The sequence below is a fragment of the Zingiber officinale genome, chromosome 6B (assembly GCF_018446385.1).
Source record: "Zingiber officinale cultivar Zhangliang chromosome 6B, Zo_v1.1, whole genome shotgun sequence".
Classification (NCBI taxonomy): domain Eukaryota; kingdom Viridiplantae; phylum Streptophyta; class Magnoliopsida; order Zingiberales; family Zingiberaceae; genus Zingiber; species Zingiber officinale.
The window spans coordinates 73,042,589-73,065,470 of record NC_055996.1 but is presented as its reverse complement, the minus strand read 5'-3'; the positions used below and the strand labels follow the sequence as shown (position 1 = coordinate 73,065,470).

The 22,882-nt window shown below is 39.8% G+C and overlaps 1 protein-coding gene across 1 annotated transcript; it reads left to right on the top strand.

The window, feature by feature from the left end:
* Positions 1 to 16,480: 16,480 nt before the first annotated feature.
* LOC121991112 lies at positions 16,481 to 17,655 on the top strand. Its single transcript, XM_042545136.1, has 2 exons — positions 16,481 to 17,054; positions 17,174 to 17,655. The coding sequence occupies exons 1-2, from the start codon at positions 16,481 to 16,483 to the stop codon at positions 17,653 to 17,655; spliced, it is 1,056 nt and encodes a 351-aa protein (XP_042401070.1).
* Positions 17,656 to 22,882: the final 5,227 nt, after the last annotated feature.

Here is a 22,882-nt window from a genome sequence, read left to right as displayed (position 1 = left end):
GCCAATTTGATCCTGTCCGAGCGCTGAATCAACGGACGCTGGGGACGTGACACTCCCTGCTGTCTCCTCGTACGCTCCGGTGATCCTGCAGCAAAACCGAGCCGGGTGGGGTTTCCCGGCGACGACCCTCCGACGATCAAGTCAGGCAAAGGGGAAACAAGGAGGTGGCTCTGAAGATCCAAGATTGCATATCTTCGGCGAAGTCTGAGGGCTCTTATATAGAGCTATGGTGAGCTTGGCGCACACACATCGAGGCGTACGCGTGTCCTGCACCATACTTCAGTATGGGCTTGTCAGAAGAGCGTGCCTGACGTCATATTGCTACAGTCCGAGCACCTCCTTGATGGGACAGAAGAACCTTCTATCGTACGATTCTGCGTATGGCCTGGTCATCGAACATGCCTGTTGTCAGCGACAGAAGTTACTAGGATGACGTCCCTACTGTCCCGTGTCTTTTGGTTTCATCCTCTCGAGCCAAGCGTCCAGCTGCTCGACGGCTTCTTATCTTCGACCCGTCGTAGATGTTGGTCCGTCCGGGGGAGATTCATGGTCCCCTGCTCGGACGAACACTCTTGTCTTGTTGCCTGACTCCTTGGCCGAGCGGACAGACCGCTCGGCCTTGTACCCTTGCCTGCCTTGTACCCTTGCCTTGGGCCACGGCCGAGCGGACCACCCGCTCGACAATATAACCTTTTTACCTTGGCGTCTGAAACTCGGGCTCATGGCTGGGTTACAGTTCCTTTGGCTGGAGGGCATGGCTGGGCGATTAGCATAGGGTGCCCGCTCGGCGAGCCCACAGGGTTGACCCCCCTTGACTCCTGACCCCTACGTGTCGTTGACCCTTTGCCCATGAGGACCCTCCGACCTTATCACCGGATCACTTGCCTTCCCCTCAAGTCTAGTCGAAGGAGGCGCTAAGTCTGACTGACTGGACTTCCGATCTGACTGAGTAACAGCACTAACCCCGAGCAGAGAACCAGGCGGCAGATGAGTTATCCAAGCTCGCAAGTTCAGTATTACCAGTCATCATCCAGCAGCCAATTGAGCAAGTATCCTTGGTGGCGGCTTTCTTTTTTCTTTCTCCTTCTCTCTTCCGCTCAGATGCAGGTGCGTTCCCACAGACGACGCCAATTTGATCCTGTCAGAGCGCTGAATCAACGGACGCTGGGGACGTGACACTCCCTGCTGTCTCCTCGTACGCTCCGGTGATCCTGCAGCAAGACCGAGCCGGGTGGGGTTTCCCGACGACGACCCTCCGACGATCAAGTCAGGCAAAGGGGAAACAAGGAGGTGGCTCCGAAGATCCAAGATTGCATATCTTCGGCGAAGTCTGAGGGCTCTTATATAGAGCTATGGTGAGCTTGGCGCACACACATCGAGGCGTACGCGTGTCCTGCACCATACTTCAGTATGGGCTTGTCAGAAGAGCGTGCCTGACGTCATATTGCTACAGTCCGAGCACCTCCTTGATGGGACAGAAGAACCTTCTATCGTACGATTCTGCGTATGGCCTGGTCATCGAACATGCCTGTTGTCAGCGACAGAAGTTACTAGGATGACGTCCCTACTATCCGTGTCTTTTGGTTTCATCCTCTCGAGCCAAGCGTCCAGCTGCTCGACGGCTTCTTATCTTCGACCCGTCGTAGATGTTGGTCCGTCCGGGGGAGATTCATGGTCCCCTGCTCGGACGAACACTCTTGTCTTGTTGCCAGACTCCTTGGTCGAGCGGACAGACCGCTCGGCCTTGTACCCTTGCCTTGGGCCACGGCTGAGCGGACCACCCGCTCGGCAATATAGCCTTTTTACCTTGGCGTCTGAAACTCAGGCTCATGGTCGGGTTACAGTTCCTTCGGCTGGAGGGCATGGCTGGGCGATTAGCATAGGGTGCCCGCTCGGCGAGCCCACGGGGTTGACCCCCCTTGACTCCTGACCCCTACGTGTCGTTGACCCTTTGCCCATGAGGGCCCCTCGGGTCTTACTAATAATGACTTTTTTGATTTTGCTTCTTTAGAAGTTGCTTATTTCTTTGCCAATCATCACGAAGGTGAGACCGGTAATTTTATTAGTGACAAAAATGTCTAAGAAAAAATATTTTATGCTTAATTTTGATGTAACAAATTTTCCCCATTAGACTAAAGTAATGAATTTTTATTTTAAATGTCTAGAATAAAAATCTTCATTGCTAATTTATTCAATTATGTCTTGTATTTTCCAAATATTGTTATTAAATAAATAAAATACATCTTATTTGGAATTTTTATTTTGTGAAGAAAATAGACATGACAAAATTTATTAAACAGAATTGTGCCTAGCTGACAGTCCAACAACATACTCCATATTCAAGGATAAGAAGTAAGTATTTTTCTTATTTAATAATGAAAGAAACTCATGTTAGTACTATATTAAGTAGTACAAAATTTATTGAAGGTTCTGAAAGGAAGAACAATTGTGATCTTGTCAGGAGGAACAAAATTTTGCATTGATGATGCATTATTTTCTTCAAAATCATAAAGAAATTTGTTAAGTTTCAAAGACATTCTCCAAAATGAGTATCATATTGAGACTAAAAATGATGGCAATAATAAATACTGTTGGTCCTTTGGAAGTCGACAAGAGAGGGTAAATTACCTGTACAAAAAATGAACACTCTTCTTGCTCTTTACAGTACACTTGGCATAAACAGAATTTGAACAATTAATTAAAAAGAGAAAGAGACACCGAGGTTTACTTGGTTTGTAATCAGGAGATTGTTAATCTAAGACGTTGAAAGCTCACTAAAGTCTCCTTCGGGCAGAGAAACTTCTTACAGTAGTTGAAGCACTAAATTACAAAGCTAAACAGGAAAAGAATTGATTACAAGTGTTATTTTTAGCTTCTGGGATCATGGCTATATTTATATCCCTGATCGGGACATCTAGAAGGGTTCCAGGTGCTTGGACGTGGATAGAATTTTATTTGTGGTGCATCAGATCGAGACAACATGCGTTTTGATAAGTTTTCTGGTCCGAGTGCTCGGACCGGGCTGAGCCGGCCCACGACCATAGGCTCACACCCGGGGCACCTTGGTTACCTTGGGTGATCCGGGCACCCAGAATAGCTCCGAGTGCTTGGACCAGGGTCAACTCGGAGTCGACTTTCTGTCTGGGTCTTTCGCTCCAGCTCTGTTCTGGATGATTTCGGCCATTCGGAATAGGGCTTACTCGAACCTATTTTCCGACCTTCTCGAGCAACCTTCCGCTCCGGCTTCTCGTCCCTCAGAACCACTGCACGCTTCCTTCTCGTCCGCTAGTGCACTCTTCCGTAGTGCCTCGTCCCTCGGACGCATTGAGCCCATCGACTCTCTCCCCTGCCGTCTTTCTCGCTAGCTACCTTTTGCTCGACTTCCTATGCTCCTAAGCTCCTGCACACTTAGACACAAGGATCAAACCACAACAGGACCTAACTTGACTTAGTTGATCACATCAAAACTACCATGAGGTACTTACAATCTCCCCCCTCTTGATGTGAGCAACTCAAGTTAAGTTAAGGTTAACCAAAAATAAATAATAGAAAACAAGCAAGTACATACTTTGTATTTAAGAAAAATATGTAAAGGTTAAAAATGTACCGTCCCCCTAGAATTAACCTCTAGTTCTCCCCATTTGATCACATTAAAAATGGGGTATTCCATGAAAATAATTTTAAAAAAGTGTAAAAAAAAGTCTAAGGGATAAAAATAAGGTGACTAACATCCAAAAAAGAATAAACCACTTTTTAAAACAAATAATTTGAAAATTTTTATAGCGGTAAAGTAGACATAACCAAGGCTGTAATAAAATCTTCATGAAATTATGAATTTGATTTAAGTAGTAATAAATATTATTCTATACAAGTTGAATTTTCAAAAGAAATTATTAAAAATAATTTTTAGGTTTGATAAAATTTTAAAAAATTTCTTAGTATGTATTATATCAAGTAACTTTGCAAAGAAAATAATTTTTTAAAAAATAACTTTTTGAGAATTTTTAATATTAAAAATTTATATTTGGATAAATAATTCATAGAAAATTCACTAATGGTTAAATTTTTTTTCATAGATAGAGAAAATGATAATGTTTCACAAAAAGATAAATTTTACAAAAATTAACCTAGCAAAATAATTTTAAAATAAAAAAATAGGAATTTCGTTAAAAAATTCATAGAAAAACAATACAACGGTAAAAAAAATGTAAATATTTTTATATAGATGAGTAATGAAATCTTTATTCTTAGAAAAATTTGAATCAAATTAACTTTTAACAAAAATTATACAAAAAATTATTTAGTCAATTCTAAGCATGAAAAAAATATTCAATCAATTCAAATATAAGACATGCATAAAAATTTAATCCAAACATGATTTTAGAATACAAAATAAGTTCCTTCCTACTATATTAATTAAAATTTTTTTAGGAATATATTTTGCTGACAACTTTCTAACTTGACCCTTATGATATCTAAAATACTAATTTAGTCCTAAATTATTTCTAAAATTTGAAGGAATAAAAGTTGAACATGCAGAATTTTTCAAATTTTTTTATTTGTTCTTTTAAATTTTTATTTTCAATTTTATTTTGTCAAAATCCTCCAATTGACAAGATGTTTCTAAGGTTCCTTTTAAATCATCATTTTCTTTTAATAATTTTTTATTCTCTATTTCTATTTTGCAAGAACTTTTTGATAATATTTTTATAAATTTAAATAATTTATCAGGAGGTAGAAATCGTACCTGACTTACCTTGTCGATCTCAGACACTCCTCCTGAAGAGCTACTTTCCTCTGACGTTGCTCCTGTTGGAATGTATGCTAAAAGCCTAGCTTTTTGTATAAACATTTACTTAGAAATAAGAATCATATTGGTCAAATATCTACATTTATAAGCTAAGTGTAGTTGTTCAATTAATTTATATTGTAGATAACATGGTGTGTGGTGTCACACACAGAAGATCATGTTATCAGTTCTTTATAAATTATAAACAGTTGCTCACGACTAAGATGGATAGGAACAAACCATTGGAATAGTTATAGTGTAATTTAGTATTAATTTATCTTGACTATAAAATTATACTAGTACACTCAGAGTGTATTGAGCTGGACCATTTAAGGTAAATTTTTTTTATACTGACTGAATAAAAGAACAAGACCTTTGTTATTATGGAAGTGTGTGCTCTTAATCATGATATAATAACAAGCACATATACTTAATATTCATTTCTTTGATTTATCAAAGGGTGCGATTTAGTTCGATAAATCAAAAGACCCGATAAGTTGAGAAATGATATTATTTATATGGTGTGTTGTTGATTATAGAATGAAACTGTGTCTTAGTAATCTAGGTTAATAATGTCCCCAAGAGGAGCTCATAAGGATTGTCATGTTAAACCCTGCAGGTGGACTTAATCCGACATGACAATAAGGTTGAGTGGTACTACTCTTGGAATTAGATATTAATTAAATGAGTTGTCAGTAACTTATTTAATTAGTGGTCATTCGATATCTTAAACATAGGGAGACTTATACACTCATGATAAGAAGGATCCCATATAGTAATATGGGATTGGTGCGGTAGTTCAATAATAACTCTTTAGTGGAATGAGTTATTATTGATGAACTTGAGTTGGGTGTTCGGGGCGAACACGAGAAGCTCAAGTTCATCGGGAGACCAAAGCCAATTCCTCCTCTCGGTCCCTGTCGTAGCCTCTTATTTATAAAGTATTATACCCATCTATACCCACCTTCTTACCCACCTTAAGGTGGCCGGCCAAGCCTAGCTTAGAGCCCAAGCTAGGGTTGGCCAAACCAAGGTGAGTTGGTGGCCGGCCTAGCTTGAACCCAAGCTTAGGTGGCCGGCCACAACACAATAAAAGGATTTTAATTTTTAAAATCTTTTCTTATGTGGAAGCCATGGTTTTAAAAGAGAGTTTAAAATTAAAATCTTTCCTTTTATAACTTTCTACAAAGGATTAAGAGAAAGATATGATATCTTTCCTTATTTGTAGTTAAAAGGAAGATTTTAATTTTTGATAAAATTTTTCTTTTTTGTAACCATCCTCATGATTTTAAAAGAGAGTTTTTAAATTATAAATCTTTCCTTTTATAGTTTTCTACAAAAGATTAAAAGAAAGATTTGATATCTTTCCTTATTTGTAGATTGAAAAGGAAGATTTTAATTTTGAGAAAACTTTCCTTTTTGTAATCATCCACATGTTTTAAAAGAGAGATTTTAATTTATAAAAGTTTCCTTTTATAACCAACCATGAAGGGAATTTTTTAAAGAGAAATTTTTATTTTAAAATTTTCGGAAACAAATTAGGAAGTTTTAATTTTGTGATTAAAACTTTCCTTATTTAGAGGGAATAAGGTGGCCGACCATTAGAGGTTTGATAAGGAAATTTTAATTAAATTTTCCTTCTTAAACATTGGCAAGGAATATAAGGAAATTTTATTTATAAAACCTTCCTTATTTGCCAAGACCAAGGAATATAAAAGAGAGGGTAGAGGTGCCTCACCTCATAACACATAATCTAGTATTCCTCTCTTCTATTCCTTGGTAGTGTGGTCGGCCCTCTCATCCTTCATCTTCTCCTATTCTTCTTCCTTGGTGGCCGGCGACATCTCATCTCAAGGAGCTTGGTGGTGGCCGGATCTTGTTAGAGGAAGAAGGAGAGATAGGAGACTTTGTTTCTTAGCATCCCTTGGAGCTTGTTTGGTGGCCGAAGTTCTTCATCTCAAGGAGTTTGTTGATTGGCCGAAACTTGCAAAGAGAAGAAGAAAGCTTAGGTGGATTCTCGTCTCGATAGATCGTCGCCCACACGACGTCCGAGATTAGAAGAGGAATACGGTAGAAGATCGTGAGGTCTATAAGCTACAAAAGGTATAACTAGTTATTAGTTTCCACATCATAACTAGTTCATACTTTTATTTAAATCTTGAAATACCAAACACAAGAGGCTAATGAATCTAGGCTATTGAATTTATGTTTTCGATTTTGTGTTTTTTTTTTAATTTTTCGAACTTGTGATTCGATTATTTTTAATGGTTAAAACTAGGGTTACTATAAGGAGATTAAATATTGGTTTTCTTTGTAAGACTTTGTCTAGGAAGTGGTGGATGATCTCATACCCAAGAAGGCCTAGTGCCTCACTACGTTTGACCTGGAAGCTGAAATTTGAAATAAATATTTAATCAAATTTGTAACATAGGTGGATTTGGATTAATAATGTTAAGCATCGTTTGAGATCCAAGTCTAAACCTCTAAGAACAGATAAGTTGAATTTGGAATCAATAATGTTAAGTTCTGTTTGCGATTCCAAATTTAATTTCTAAAGAACACAATAGGTTATTAGGAAAGGTTCAGGACTTGTACAAAATTTTTGTACAAGGGAATCAGTACGATATTCCGAATAGCAACTAACAATTGGTATCAGAGCTAGGGTTTGCCTCTGTGTATTTAGTTTTCAGTTGAATTATGCACATGTCATATATATTTTAGGCAGGATAATAGTAGGATATGCTAACTCTGTGGTTGCAGGCTCCAACTATTATGACTTAATGTGATTGTGTGTGATTGGACCCTTGGACATGTCAAGGGCATTTTATACGTGTGCATGATTATATTTATTAAATACAACAGGAGTTGTATTAGCCCTAGGATTTTACTTTTTTATTCGATCTAGACTTTATGTACATTCCCTTGTGGAATATAGGATCGATATATGTAAAATTCTATTTTTGTCGCGGATCGTATCCTTGCAAGGCGTGGTACTATTGGAGGACCAGAGGCGCAGCAGAAAAAAAGCTCGATGGACCCAACGACATGAACCCTAGGGCTGGCAGCACACGGAGGATAGTGATGGAAGAAGCCATAATAATTGAAAAATTAATCTCCATATTTATTGCTTTTATTTATTGTGATGTGTGTGTGCATGTAATGTGTGTTTGCATAATTAAAATTCATCACCTTAAATAACTAAGTGGGAGAGGGATTTATAAATAAATTCCATGGTCTCCATTACTAGCTTATAAGTGATGCAACAAACTTGCGTGTTGGCTCTGAATGCCTTCCTCCACAACGGATGAGTTTGTTTGCGGATCACTAGATCAAACTTCCTTTATGAATGATTACTGGTTTGTAGGTGATGCATTCAAACTTGCGTGTTGGCTTTGAGTGCCTTCCTCCACAACGGATGAGTTTGTTTGCGGATCAGTAGATCAAACTTTCTTTATAATTACTGGTTTGTAGGTGATGCATTCAAACTTGTGTGTTGGCTCTGAGTGCCTTCCTCCACAACAGATAAGTTTGATTGTGGATCACTAGATCAAACTTCCTTTATGGGTAATTATAGGAAATTATTTAGGATTATGTGATCTTCTCTAGGTGAAGGAGCACAATCCTATAAGTAATCAAGTAATGATATACACTTAGGCACATTCAATAGTATCCTCCCCAACGGAGTCACTGCTATTATTTGTGTGACCAAATGAAAACCAACTATTAATTGTCATAAAGTTAGGTTGACAAGATAATTAATGGGTAAGACCCTCCTCTTACAAATGTCTGAATTTGTATACGTCCACACTAATGTGGCATACAAAATTCACGGTGTTTGAGGCATTGGTGAATTTAAATGATATTGTTTTGAGGAATCAATATTATTTTAAATTCAAAGTTTTGATCAAATATTTGATCAAAGACAGACCAACTATTAATTTTATTTGTCATAAAGTTAGGTTGACGAGATAATAAAATTAATGGATAAAATCTCCTCTTAAAGATTGAATTTGTATACGTCCACACTAACGTGACATACAAAATTCACGGGGATTTTGAGGTGTTGGTCTTGACCAAATATTTTTAGGATTCTTAGGATTTCAAATGTTTGCCAATCCCCTAGCTGTTATACTATAGAATAGACTTAGTAGTCCCAATTATAATGATTGGAAACAAAACTTGGACTCTAAGGTGAACTACCCTCTCAGAAATGAGAATAATAAAAGTGTATTTTATTCATTAGTTATTAAAACATGTTTAGTGGTGTTATTTACTGGTACCTGGTGTATAGATACGGGAGCCACTGATCATGTCTGTAATTCATTGCAGGGGTACCAAGAAACCTGACAACTATATGAAAGGGAAAATACCGTCTACATGGGCATCGCTGCAAAAGTAGCAGCTATTGTAGTGGGAGATGTTTATCCTTTGAAAGGAATAAAACATTGATTGTCTTTACGTACCAAGTTTTAGAAAGAACTTGATTTCAGTTTCTAAAACTATTTAAGGATAGATATTCTGTCTATTTTGATAACAAAATTGTTATCAAGAAAAATAGGGAAGTTATCAGTTCTGGTACGTTGATTGACAATTTATAATCCAATAACTCCCACGATACTACAAATGAAAATTAATAACACATCTTCTAACTCTAATAAGAGAAAGCTTTCTCAACCTTTGGAAATGAACCAATCATATCTTTGGCATCTAAGGCTAGGTTATATTAACTTGAGTAGGATTCATTGGTAGCCGATGAACTTTTGGGTTCATTGGTAGTGGAAAACTTTCCAACCTGTGAGTCTTACTTGGAAGAAAAAATAACGAAGAAGCCTTTTAAGTCTAAGGGGTAGGGAGCCAAAGATGTGTTGGAAATGATTCATTCTGATTTGTGTGGACCTATGACTATCCAGGTAAGAGGTGGCTTTGAATATTTCGTCTCTTTTATAGACGACTATTTGAAATACGGGTACATTTACTTGATGCACCACAAGTCCAAGTTCTTTGATAAGTTCAAAGAATACAAGGCTGATGTGGAGAAATGTCAAAGTAAAAGTATCAAGACACTACGGTGAGATCGTAGTGGTGAGTACCTCTTAGGATTGTTTAGGAGCCACTTATCAGAAGTGGGGATTCAATCCCAACTGACTGCACCTGGCATACCCCAACAAGATGGTGTGACAGAATGAAGGAATAGGACTCTTATGGAAATAGTTAGATCAATGATGAGTTATTCAAAATTACCAAATTTATTTTAGGGATATACTCTGGAGACGGAAGTGAACATAGTACCTTCTAAGTCAGAACCCTTTACTCCCATAGAATTATAGAATGAGTGTAAGCCTAGTCTGAAGCATATTCAGATTTGGGGTAGTCCAACACATGTGCTGAAGGGAGACACTGATAAGTTGGACAGGAGTTCACTTGTTTGTGGGTTATCCTAGAAAAATGAAAGGAGGTTTATAGTCCTAAAAATCAGAAGGTCATTGTTGGCACCAATGTCCGATTTTTAGAAGAGGACTATGTAATGAACCACAAGCCCATAAGTAAATTTGCTCTTAAGGAAATAATAAAGGACACGTCTAATCTAGTACCAACAGTACAAGATAAGATACCACAAGAAACTACAACATGAGTCACAAATGATGCACAATTACAGACAGTGCCTCGTCGTAGTAGGAGGGTTGTTATACAACTTGAAAGATTCATATTTTGGGAAAGTCTTTAGACTAGATCCCTGGTAAACATGAATCTAATTCCCGGACATATGACGAAGCGCTCCAAGATAAAGATGCAGCATCTTGACAAAGAGCAATGAATACAGAAGTAGAATCTATGTATTTTAATAATGTCTAGGAGCTTGTAGAACCACCAAATGGTATAAAAGTCATTGAGTGTAAATAGGCCTACAATATAAAAGAGGAACAGACGGGAAGGCGAAAACTTTCAAAGTAAGGCTTGTTAAAAAAGGAAACCTTTTCACCAGTAGCCATGCTTAAGTCTATCCGGATTCTTTTATCTATTGCTACTTATATGAATTATGAGATTTGGCAAGTGGATGTCCAAACAGCTTTCCTTAATGGGAGTCTTGAAGAAAGCATGTTGGTGCAGCGGAGGCCGACAAGAGGGGGGTGAATTGCCTGCATAAATTTAAACTACCCTCCTCGGATTTTTCAACTCGAAAGTGCAATAGCAATAATAAGAAAATTAAAAACAATAAAGCTAGAGACTCGGGAGTTAACCTGGTTACAACCAAGAAGGTTGTTAATCCAGGGCGATGAAAAGCGCGCAGTAGAAAAATCTCCTTCTCTGAAGGTGGAGAAGCCTTTTACACTCTTACAGCTCAGAACTATTGCTAGGAATTGATTATAGAGATGATGGAACAGTTGATATCTAATTCCTAGTTCCAGAGGCCTTTATATAGCCTCTGGAAATCCTATCTCGGATGTCCGAGGCGCCTCCAATAGGGGTCCAAGGTGCCTCCATCGAGAGAGTGGATAAAACTTTATCCAAAAGCCAAACGTTCACTTCAGCCAGGTTCGAGGCGCCTCCAACAGGTATTGAAGGCGCCTTCAAGCTGGAGGCACCTCCAAGCCTGATGGAGGCGCCTCCAAGCTGGCTGGCAGCTTTTTCAAGCTTGCTTGCTTCTTTGCTTCGTCTTCCGAAGTCTCGCTCTTTTGGGTGATTCCGGCCAACCGAAATAGGGCTCACCTGAACCCAATTTTCGGCCTTCTCCTCGAGCAATCTTTCTCCCAGCTTAACGTCCCTCGAACATCATGCACGTTCTTCTCACCCACCGGTGTACTTTTCCGCAGCTCTTTCGTCCTTTGGACGCACCGAGCCCGTCGGCTCCCTTCCCGTGCCGTCCTTCTCGCTAGCTGCGTCTTCCGCTCGACTTCCTGTGCTCCTAAGCTCCTGCACACTCAGACACAGGGGTCAAACACAAAGCAGGACCTAACCAACTTGGTTGATCACATTAAAACACCCGCGGGGACCAACAAAGTATCCATATGAAGCAACCAGAGGGGTTCATTGAAAATGACAAAGAGCATCTTGTATGTAAGCTCAATCAGTTTATTTATAGACTGAAGCAAGCTTCAAGGTCTTGGAACATCCGGTATGGATTTATTCAGTGTCCGGATGAGTCTTGTGTATACAAGAAGTGTGATAGAAACGTGGTGGTATTTCTTGTACTATATGTAGATGACATTTTTGATAGTTGGAAACAATATCAAAATATTGTCGGAAGTAAGGGTATGGTTGTCCAAGCAATTCGATATGAAGGACTTGGGAGAATGTGCACATATTCTCGGGATCAAAGTAATAAGGGATCACAATAAAAGAATGTTATGCTTATCCCGAGCTTCATATATCGATACTATCCTAGCTCGCTTTAGCATGCAAGACTCCATGAAAGGTTTTTCTACCTTTCAGACATGGAGTAGTTTTATCTAAAGAGATGTCTCCGAATACATCAAAAGAGATAGAAGGTAGTTCCTTATACTTCAGCTGTAGGAAGCCTAATGTATGCTATATTGTGAACGAGACCAGATATCTGTTTTGTTATAAGCATGGTTAGTAGATATTAAAGTAACCCAAGACTAGGACACTGGACTGCCGTAAAACATATATTAAAGTACCTGAGAAGGACTAGAGATTATATGCTAGTTTTCAAGACAGATGATTTGATCCCTGTGGGTTACACGGATTTTGACTTCCAATCAGATAGGGATAATAGTAAGTCGATCTCGGGGTTTTGTGTTTACTTTAGGAGGTAAAGCCATAACAATGGAGGAGTGTTAAGCATAGATATTTTTCGGACTCCACCATAGAAGCTGAGTATGTGGCAACCTTTGAGGCAACCATAGAAGTTATATGGCTAAGAAACTTCATGATGGACTTAGACATGATTTCTGGTTTGCCAAAAAATTATTACAATTTATTATAATAATAGTGGTGCAGTAGCAAGCAAACTCGAAGAAACTATAAGTCCATAAGGCAAGTAAACACAATAGAGCGCAAGTACCACCCAATATGAGACATCGTATAACGAGGAGAAGTTGCTGCCTCCTAGATTGCATCAGGTGATAACCTGGGAGATCCTTTCACTAAGGCCCTTAAGGCAAGAGCTTTTGATGTGCATGTTGAAGGGTTGGGAATAAGATGTATGACAGAGTATATGACAGCATAGTTTTTTAGTATAAGTGGGAGATTGTTGGAATGTATACTAAAAGCCTAACTTTTTGTATAAACATTTACTTAGAAATAAGAATCATATTGGTCAAATATCTACATTTATAAGCTAAGTGTAGTTGTTCAATTAATTTATATTGTAGATAATATGGTGTGTGGTGTCACACACAGAAGATCATGTTATCAGTTCTTTATAAATTATAAACAGTTGCTCATGACTAAGATGGATAGGAACAAACCATTGGAATAGTCGTAGTGTAATTTGGTATTAATTTATCTTGACTATAAAATTACACTAGTACACTCAGAGTGTATTGAGCTGGACCATTTAAGGTAAGTTCTTTTTATATTGACTGAATAAAAGAACAAGACCTTTATTATTATGGAAGTGTGTGCTCTTAATCATGATATAATAACAAACACATATACTTAATATTCATTTCTTTGATTTATCAAAGGGTGTGATTTAGTTCGATAAATCAAAAGATCCGATAAGTTGGGAAATAGTATTATTTATATGGTGTGTTGTTGATTATAGAATGAAACTGTGTCCTATTAATCTAGGTTGATAATGTCCCCAAGAGGAGCTCATAGTATTGCCATGTTAAACCCTGCAGGTGGACTTAGTCCGACATGACAATAAGGTTGAGCGGTACTATTCTTGGAATTAGATATTAATTAAATGAGTTGTCAATAACTCATTTAATTAGTGGGCATTCGATATCTTAAACACAGGGAGACTTACACACTCATGATAAGAAGGAGCCCATATAGTAATATGGGATTGGTGCGATAGTTCAATAATAACTATTTAGTGGAATAAGTTATTATTGATGAACTCGAGTTGGGTGTTTGGGGCGAACACGGGAAGCTCAAGTTCATCGGGAGACCAAAACCAATTCCTTCTCTCGGTCTCTGTCGTAGCCTCTTATTTATAAAGTATTATACCCATCTATACCCACCTTCTTACCCACCTTAAGATGGCCAGCCAAGCCTAGCTTGGAGCCCAAGCTAAGGCTGGCCAAACTAAAGTGAGTTGGTGGCCGGCCCTAGCTTGAACCCAAGCTTAGGTGGCCGGCCACAACACAATAAAAAGATTTTAATTTTTAAAATCTTTTCTTATGTGGAAGTTATTATTGGGACCTTTGTCCCCGCTAGAGGGGGTGAACAACATCTCCGGCCATCTATTACAGAAAAGGAAAGCCTTGTTGACAGTAATTACATGAGATCTTTGCATTAATTGAGTGGTGCAGATTTGGAAGGTTATTGTGACAATTCAGAATTGGTGCATTCACTTTTGGAATTTCTTAAATGGCGCTCGGTAATGCTTAATTGGTCAATTGCATGTTGTGGTGGCAATATTACACGGTGACTTTTCAAGTATGGTGGCTTGTTGACATTTGGAAAGTTTGTGGTGATATTAAACGGTGATTGTTGAAGATATTGAGGCTTGTTGAATTTGGAAGGATAGGTGGCACTCTTAAAAAGTGATCTTTGAGAATTGTTGACACTTGGCGAGGCTTGTTGAATTTGGAAGGATAGGTGACACTCTTAAATGGTGATCTTTGAGAATTGTTGACACTTGGCAATGGGTAAAAGGAAAAAAGATTTAAATATTCTCCCTTGACTGAACAACATGCAAAGGTGTCATTTGAAGAATGAAGGTTTGCCAACATGGATATTTCGACGGCTAATTTGACCACTGGTTTTATTGTACATTATGATATGGAAAGAGATGATGATGTGGCTCTGACGGTTGACATTTCTTCTCAGTTAGATGGTGTGGCTGATGGCAAGGCTGATGACGTGGTGGGTCATGGGTCCTATGTGGCAGGTGTGGTGGGTCATCAAGTTGAGGTGGATCATGCAGCTGATGTGGCTGACTTACCACATGGGACGTCGGAGTTTCCTCCCCTAGGGCAGGCTCAAGGAGTGCCAAGACCATCATCGTCGGAGGTGGTGGTGGAAACTCTGTTGGAACAACCACCCCCAGTGGCAAATAATCTGACGGAAGTATACAACAAGACTGATGGAGATAAGGAAGACAAGCAATCTCATAGGAAGTCTTGGGCTGGTCTCTTCAAGGATAATCGAAAGACGAAACTCGCCATGTCACTGGACCAATATGAAGCTAAAGGAGAAAGACTTACCTTTGATTATGATGACATAGATGACATTGAAGATACAATGGAGTTCTGTCTCGTCAGTTGTTTCATGGGCCGACACCCTGGGATAGATGGTGTGAGAATTATTGGCGCTCGTTGGAGGATTTCACACAAATATTTCTTGCACAGAAATGGGTGGGTAGTATACCGTTTTGATACTAAAGAAGATCGTGAAAAAGTTCTGAAGGGCAGTCCATATTTTGTCTTTGGTATTCCTATTTTTCTAAAGATTATGCCAAAGTGTTTTCTATTTAACAAAAACTGTCGCTTCTCCCTGCTTAGATTCAAATCCATTGACTACCGCCGGATTGTTGGACGCAGAAGGTGTTAAGTATGGTTGGATCGGAGGTTCGTAAACCGCTGTACACTGATAACTTGACACGTACAAGAGACTGTTTGGAGTATGCTAGACTTCCGGTGGAAATTCCGGCCATTGGAGAGAGGGTGTATGAGTTTCCCATCACTTTGCCTACTGAAGTTCAAGTTGATCTCCGTATCGTCTATGAAAGTCTACCAGATTTCTGTGAAGTATGTAAAAGATTGGAACATCGTCTGGACACCTGTCGTAGAAGTGATGCATCAGTAGGGCAGCAAAAAAATCATTCAAGAGATAATATGTAAAATGGTATCAACGAGCAACGAAAATGGAGGGCAAGGTCACAATCTACAAAGGGTCAGGTGAGAATAAGAATGAAGCAACAATGGAGGCCGGCGCAGCAAAAACAAAATATGGAAACACTGGTTGAGCGTAATAACTTAGAGACCATTGGGGTAAATCCTAATCTGGAGCCTACTGATTATCTTGCGGCTCATACTGATGGAGGGAACGAAATTGCTTTTGAAATTGAAGGTGAAACCCATGACGTTGTTGCTCCTGAGGAAGTCCAAAACGTTGACCAAATTGGGAATGTAGATATTGATGTTTTGCTCAAAATGTTGACCAAAATGGGAGTGTAGATATTGACGTTGTTGCTCAAGTGGTAGTCCAAGTTGTTGACCAACATGATAATGAAGTTGTTGTCCAAGATGTTGACAAAAATGGGAGAAAAGATGTGGATCACCTTGGTGTGAAGGCAAAATGGACAGTAGAGAAGGAGCGTCAACAGAATGCTGTCCTTTCAGCACATTCCAGCTTGGGTAGTTTTTCCTCTTCGTCCTTATCAGCCGAACAAAACAATACAGCATCAAGTGAAACAATTAATACGACATCTACGGCGTCAACTTCATCATTACCGTCAACCACGTCTTCGAGCGCAAGTGGGACTGCTGGAGTTACAGTGCTGGCACCAAGTTGTGGGAGACAACTTCGGGCACGAGCAACCCGCAAAGGGGGTTAATGAAGGTTACTGCATGGAATATTAGGGGCTTTCACAAGCCCCTAAAGAATGGGGGAGTGCAACACCTCCTCCAACAGAGAGATATCCAAATTATGGCTTTAATGGAGACAAAGCTCAATGAAGATTCTTTAAGTCCCATATTACAACGAAGGTTTGCAGGTATGGGTTATGCGCATAATTTTGATTTGTCTAACCATGGTAGGATACTTCTTCTTTGGGACATGCACAAGGTAGATGTGGATATAATCTTGACCACCGAACAATATATACATTGCCGCGTGTGTTGTCGTATCTCTAGCAGGAGATTCTTGGTGACCTTTGTTTATGGTCTTCACTCTATTGTCACAAGAAGGCCATTGTGGGAAGCTCTTTCTGATCTTGGGGATAGTATTTCTGAAGCATGGATGATCATGGGGGATTTCAACTCATTCCTATCAATACATGAAAAACAAGGTGGTTCTCCGGTTACAAACCACGAAATGAGAGACATGCAGATTTTTGCTCAAGTTTGTGGTTTAGTGGATCTTCGGTCTATTGGATGTCACCTTACATGGTCAAATGGTAATGTCTCTTGTAAGTTGGATAGAGCTCTTGTAAACTCTTTTGGCTAATGGCATATTTCGATGCGTATGCGGAGTTTACGACCCCTGGATGTCTTTCGGATCATTCTTGCACTATTGTTCATACGCTAGCCAAGGACTGCGCCCCAAATAGACCATTCAAATTCCTTAACATGTGGACATTGCATAAGGATTTCTTGAAGGTTGTGGGGGATTCATGGGCAGCTCCGGTGATAGGCAATGCACAATTCATCCTAAAGACAAAGTTGTTTCGATTGAAGAAATGCTTGAGGGAGTTAAACAAAAATCATTTTGGTCACATTTCGAAGAAAGCTAGGAGAGCAAAAGATGAGCTTGTGGAGATACAAAAGGATATTCTTGATGGTGGTCCAATTCCCTCAGATTACAGCCATGTGAGAAAGAAAACTACTCTACTTATGGAGGCAGAAAGACAATTTTATCAACAAAGGGCAAAGAACGTTTATTTGAGGAGTTCGGACAAGTGCACAAAGTTTTGTCATGATGTGGTAAAGAGAAACAATAAGAGAAATGCTATCATTATGCTCAAGAAAAGGGATCGGGAACAAACCACAAGCTTAGGTGAAGTTTCATAGGAGTTTATTGATTATTTCCATGGGTTACTCGGCCAAAATGAGGTATGTGTCGAATGGGACAACAACTCACTCATGGGGTGGAAACTCACAAGAGATCAATCTGAGAATTTGTGCAAGTTGGTTGAGGAAGAAGAGATTAAAGTTGCCCTACATGATATTGGATGTGGAAAGGCCCCAGGCCCGGATGGGTATAACTCAAAATTCTTCACTTCTTCATGGGATATTGTTGGTAAGGATTTTGTGGCAGTAGTGCAGGAATTCTTTCAGCATAGCAAGCTCCTCAAATAGTGGAACCACTCTTTGATATCATTAGTACCAAAAGGAGATCATGCGATTGGGGTTTCAGACTATAGGCCGATATCTTGTTGTAATGCCTTCTATAAGGTAATATCGAAGGTACTTGCTACACGGTTTTCAAAGGTATTGGATTTCTTATTAGACCCTGCTCAAGTGGCATTTATTCAGGGACGTTCTATAGGGGACAATATATACCTAACTCAAGAATTGCTTCGGAAGTATGCTCGCAAAAGGATCTCCCCTAGATGCATGGTCAAAGTTGATTTGAAGAAGGCTTTTGATATGGTTGATTGGGATTTTCTCATGGCCGGTCTCGTTGGTTTTGGATTTCCCTAACGATTTTGTGATTGGGTTAAATTATACATCTCCACAGTTTCATATTCTATATCATTGAATGGCGGAGTATATGGGTTTTTTTGGTGGGAAAAGAGGACTAAGGCAAGGAGATCCACTTTCCCCCCTTCTATTTGCCTTGTGCATAGAGGTTCTCTCAAGGAAGCTAAAGGAAACCTCCATGAAGTCTTCATTTCATTTTCATCCTATGTGTAAGGAAGTTGGTATTACTCACCTTGTATATGCCGATGACTTAATGCCATTTTGTAGAGTGGATGAGACATCTACCCAACACCTAGTGGATTGCTTGAATCAATTTGGAGGGATCTCGGGCCTAAGAGCAAATCTGCCAAAGACACAAGTTTACATGGCGGGTGTGGACACAAGCTTGAAGAACCGATTATTGCAACTTTTGAGTTTTCAAGAAGGAAAATTTCCTTTTAGATATTTGGGCATCCCTTTGGTGGTGGAGAAGTTAAGGATTGCGAATTATGGGCCACTTCTTGAAGTTATTGCAAGGAAGATAAACTCATGGCCTAAGCACACTCTATCATATGCTGGGCGCTTGGAATTAGTGGGGACAGTTCTTCAAGGTATAGAATATTTTTAGCTTTCTATGCTCCCTATTCCTAGTGGTATGATTGACAAAATATATGCTCTATGCCGAACATTTGTGTGGTCCTCAAAGCATCCACCCATTTCATGGTCGAAGATTTGCTTGCCTAAACATGATGGGGGTTATGGCCTTAGGGACCTCCTAGCATGGAATGAAGCTTTGTTGTCCAAATTATTATGGAATATTCAAGCAAATGTGGATTCACTTTGGGTTAAGTGGGTGCGTCAACATTATATCAAAAGTGCAGATTTTTGGACATGTCAAAAGAAAAACTCAAATTCGCCTTTAATCAAGAGACTATTGGAGATCCGAACTAAGATACTAGATGCTTCAGGTGGCGTGGAAGAGGCAAATATGAGGATGATGGATTGATTTATTGGAAATGGAAAGGGGGTTACAAATGCATATAATTTCTTCATGCCAAGAGGATCGGAAGTTGCATGGAAATCTATGGTGTGGAAGCCGGTAATAATGCCAAAACATCATTTTATACTATGGATGCGAGCTCATGGGAGGTTGAGGACCAAGGATCGAATGGAGTATGAACCAAATAAGGATTGCATCATGTGTTGTCAACAAGAGGAATCCAATTAACATGTCTTCTTCGAATGTCCAGTGACTTGTGAACTTTGGTGCAAGGTGAAGCGGTGGTTGGAAATCAAGCACAATTTCAATACTTTTGAGGAGTTACATCAGATTTTTGGTAGGCATTACAAGGGTGGCAGTAGAAGGATGAAGGCCCGGTATCTAGGCATCTCTAGCTCAATCTATTATATTTGGGAAGCTAGAAATAGGTGCCGATACCAAGACATTATACCAGATATTGATTGGTTATTTCGGAAGGTTCAAATACATATTTATCGGTTTGTGGACTTGAAACCTTTATAAAGCTCATCAATTGTAGGTTGAATGCTGCTTTTGGCTGGTGTTACAGGTGTAATGTTGACTGCACATAAGGAAAATGGAGGCTACTCTCACTGTGCTCATTGTCCGTGAATTTGAAGCTTGACCACTATTTGTGGTTTTGAAGTCCAGTGTTCGAAGATGTCCGTGTTTTTCAAGCCTTCTCCACTGCATGCCTTCTCTACTTTTCAAGCCTTCTCTACTGTCCAGTTTTCAAGTTTCTTGGCTTGTGAACATTCATCCATGCAAGTTTTGTTTTGTGGCTTGTGATTGGTGGAGGGAATGCATGCAAATTTTGTTTGTGGCTTGTGATTGGTGGAATGTATGCATGCAAATCTTGGCTATGATTGGTGGTAAGAGTAACTTTTATAGTGAATTGCTATGGTGAGGGGTGTGATCTGTAAATATTTTTTTTATGGTGAGAGGATGTCAAATTGAGAGGCATGGGAGAGGATGGTGAATAGATCCATCATTATTGATCTATCTAGTCTGCAACAAACGACTTGTGGTAAAGATAATTTCAAATCCGTTGATGGCTGGGGCTTTACCAAAAAGTCCAAGAGGGTGAATAGATCCATCATAATGGTCTATCTGGTCCGCAGCAAATGACTCACGATAAAGACATCACCAAATCCATTGATGGCTGGAGCTTTGCTAAAAAGTCCAAGAGGGTTCATAGATCCACCATAAGGATCTATCTAGTCCATAGCAAATGGCTCGCGGTAAAGACAAGATAAATCCGTTGATAGCTGACCACTTGCTAAAAGTGGGGCGACGATATATGGTGGAATGCTTTGCTTGTGCTGTTTGATGTTGATGATCATTATCCGTGCTATTTCAAGGAGAACAGTGTGCTCACTGTCCATATTTTGATGCTTCACGTGTTTCTTGGATGCTACATTCTGTCCATGGTGAACGTGGTTCTTCATGCTTGATGACACTTGCCCCACATTTTGATTAATGTTTGTGTTCTTTTCACTCTTATGTTTCATCAATTGTAGCACATATTATTGTGTTCGTGTGATGTGTGTGAGTGTGATTCGAGGTTGAGTTGACTTTGCTTTATGCATGCATGATGTAGTGAGGATGATTATGTAAATGACTTGAGTGATGAGTAAGGAGTTCACTCACCTATGAGGATAAACTCCTAGATATGCTGTATGGTTTGATATTCGGTTTGAGAGTTTTTACCTCTAAAATTAGTTTTTATACATATGTACCAATTTCTGTGAATAGCGACTCGTCGCGCGTTCGTCGGTTGCGTCTTGATGATGTGCAGCGGAATACAAAGACAAAGATAAAAACAACCACAACGCTAACAATCGACTTTACTTGGTATCCAACTCAAGAAGAGGTAACTAATCCAAGGATCCACACACGGCGCTATCTCCACTATGAAAACCCTCTTTCTCGGTCGCAGCCGAAGGCGGAGAAGCCTTGTACAAACTCTCACACACACAAACAACTCACACAAGAAGAAGAAATACAAATACAAATAGAAACACTCTCTTCTTGTTTACTTGTTGCTTGTTGTTGCCTTTTGAACCTTGGGAATACACCCCAAGAGCCTTCAAGAACTGGCGGAGAAGCTCGGAGAAAATTGCCGGTGAATCACACACAAATCGCAGGAGAAAGCTCGCGAAGAACTACGGAGAAAACACTCCGCCAAGGCTTTAAATAGTGCTCCGAATCGATTCAATTCATCCCCAATCAATTGTCACGTCAGCACCCAGCAATCCCAGCCGTCCATCATCGGCAACCTGCGCAACGGTCACTTCCCAATCGATCGACCGATCGATTGGGACTGCCTAAATCGATCAGACGATCGATTCAGAGCCTTTCTGTGCTCTTGCGTCCGCACGAGAGCTTCTGTTGCCCAATCGATTGACCGATCGATTGCCAGCTCCCAATCGATTGCCCGATCGATTGGGAGAGTTCTGTGCTCGCGATTTCTTGACCCCAATCGATCGGCTGATCGATTGGAGCCTGTTTAATCGATCGCCCGATCGATTGAACACCCTGGACTTGACTCAAACTCAAGTCCAGCTTCCCAAACCCAACTCTCGGTCAACCGTGACCTATTGGGTTTGCACGCCTAGCATTTGGCTACTCCCGACCAACCTCGAACTAGCCTTCTAGCCTCCTCCATCAGTCTTGCGTAAGGTTGTAAACGAGCCGAGCCGAGCTTTGGGGTGTTCAAGCTTGTTTGATAAGATAACCAAGCCGAGCCGAGCCGAGCTTAAAATGAACCAAGCTTTTGAAATGAGTGTTCAAGCTTGGCTTGGTTTATTTTTTATGAGCTTGAGCTTGTTTGAAGCTTGGCTTGAGCTTGGTTCGTTTAGATGCTATCAAGCTCTCAATTCAAGCTTGGCTTGAGCTTGGTTCGAGCTTGGCTTGAGCTTGACTTGAGCTTGGTTTGAGCTTGGTTCGTTTAGATGTTATCAAGCTCTCAATTCAAGCTTGTTTGATTGTTTGAAAATTTTAATTATTTGATTAGTTATTAAGATTGATAATTTAAAGTTATTTATTTATTTTATTTTATTTTATTGTTTATTTAGCATATTGAAAAGAGTTTTATTAATAAATATGGTTCACGAACATTGTTCACGAACGTTGTTCATGAACATTGTTCACGAATTGTTCACGAACATTGTTCACGAACATTGTTCACGAATTGTTCACGAACATTGTTCACGAACATTGCTCACGAACGTTAACGAGCTGAACACATATGTGTTCAAGCTTGTTTGTTTAGCTTAAAGAGCCGTTCAAACTTGTTTGTTTAATTAATCTTATGTATATTGAACGAACATAAACAAACTCTTACCAAGCCGAACACCAAGCTTGTTCACGAACACTTGGTTCATTTACAACCCTAGTCTTGCGTCCCTCAGATATCTTCCCATCCTTCACGCCTTGCCTTCTGGAGCTTCCATCCGCCTCATCCTAGTTGTCGGGTTCTCCTCGCCAAGTCACACTAGGACTTACCTTGCCAAGACCACATGCTTGGACTTACAACCTGTGCCAAGCTCACACTTGGACTTTCCAATTGCCTGGCTCCTTACCAGGACTTTCTCG

Bases quoted from the DNA above. Each gene is read 5' to 3' on its own strand.
- LOC121991112 (XM_042545136.1), top strand. From the start codon at position 16,481: ATGAAGGTTACTGCATGGAATATTAGGGGCTTTCACAAGCCCCTAAAG. The intron at 17,055-17,173 runs GTAAGTTGGATA...TTCATACGCTAG, and splicing joins GTCAAATGGTAATGTCTCTT to CCAAGGACTGCGCCCCAAAT.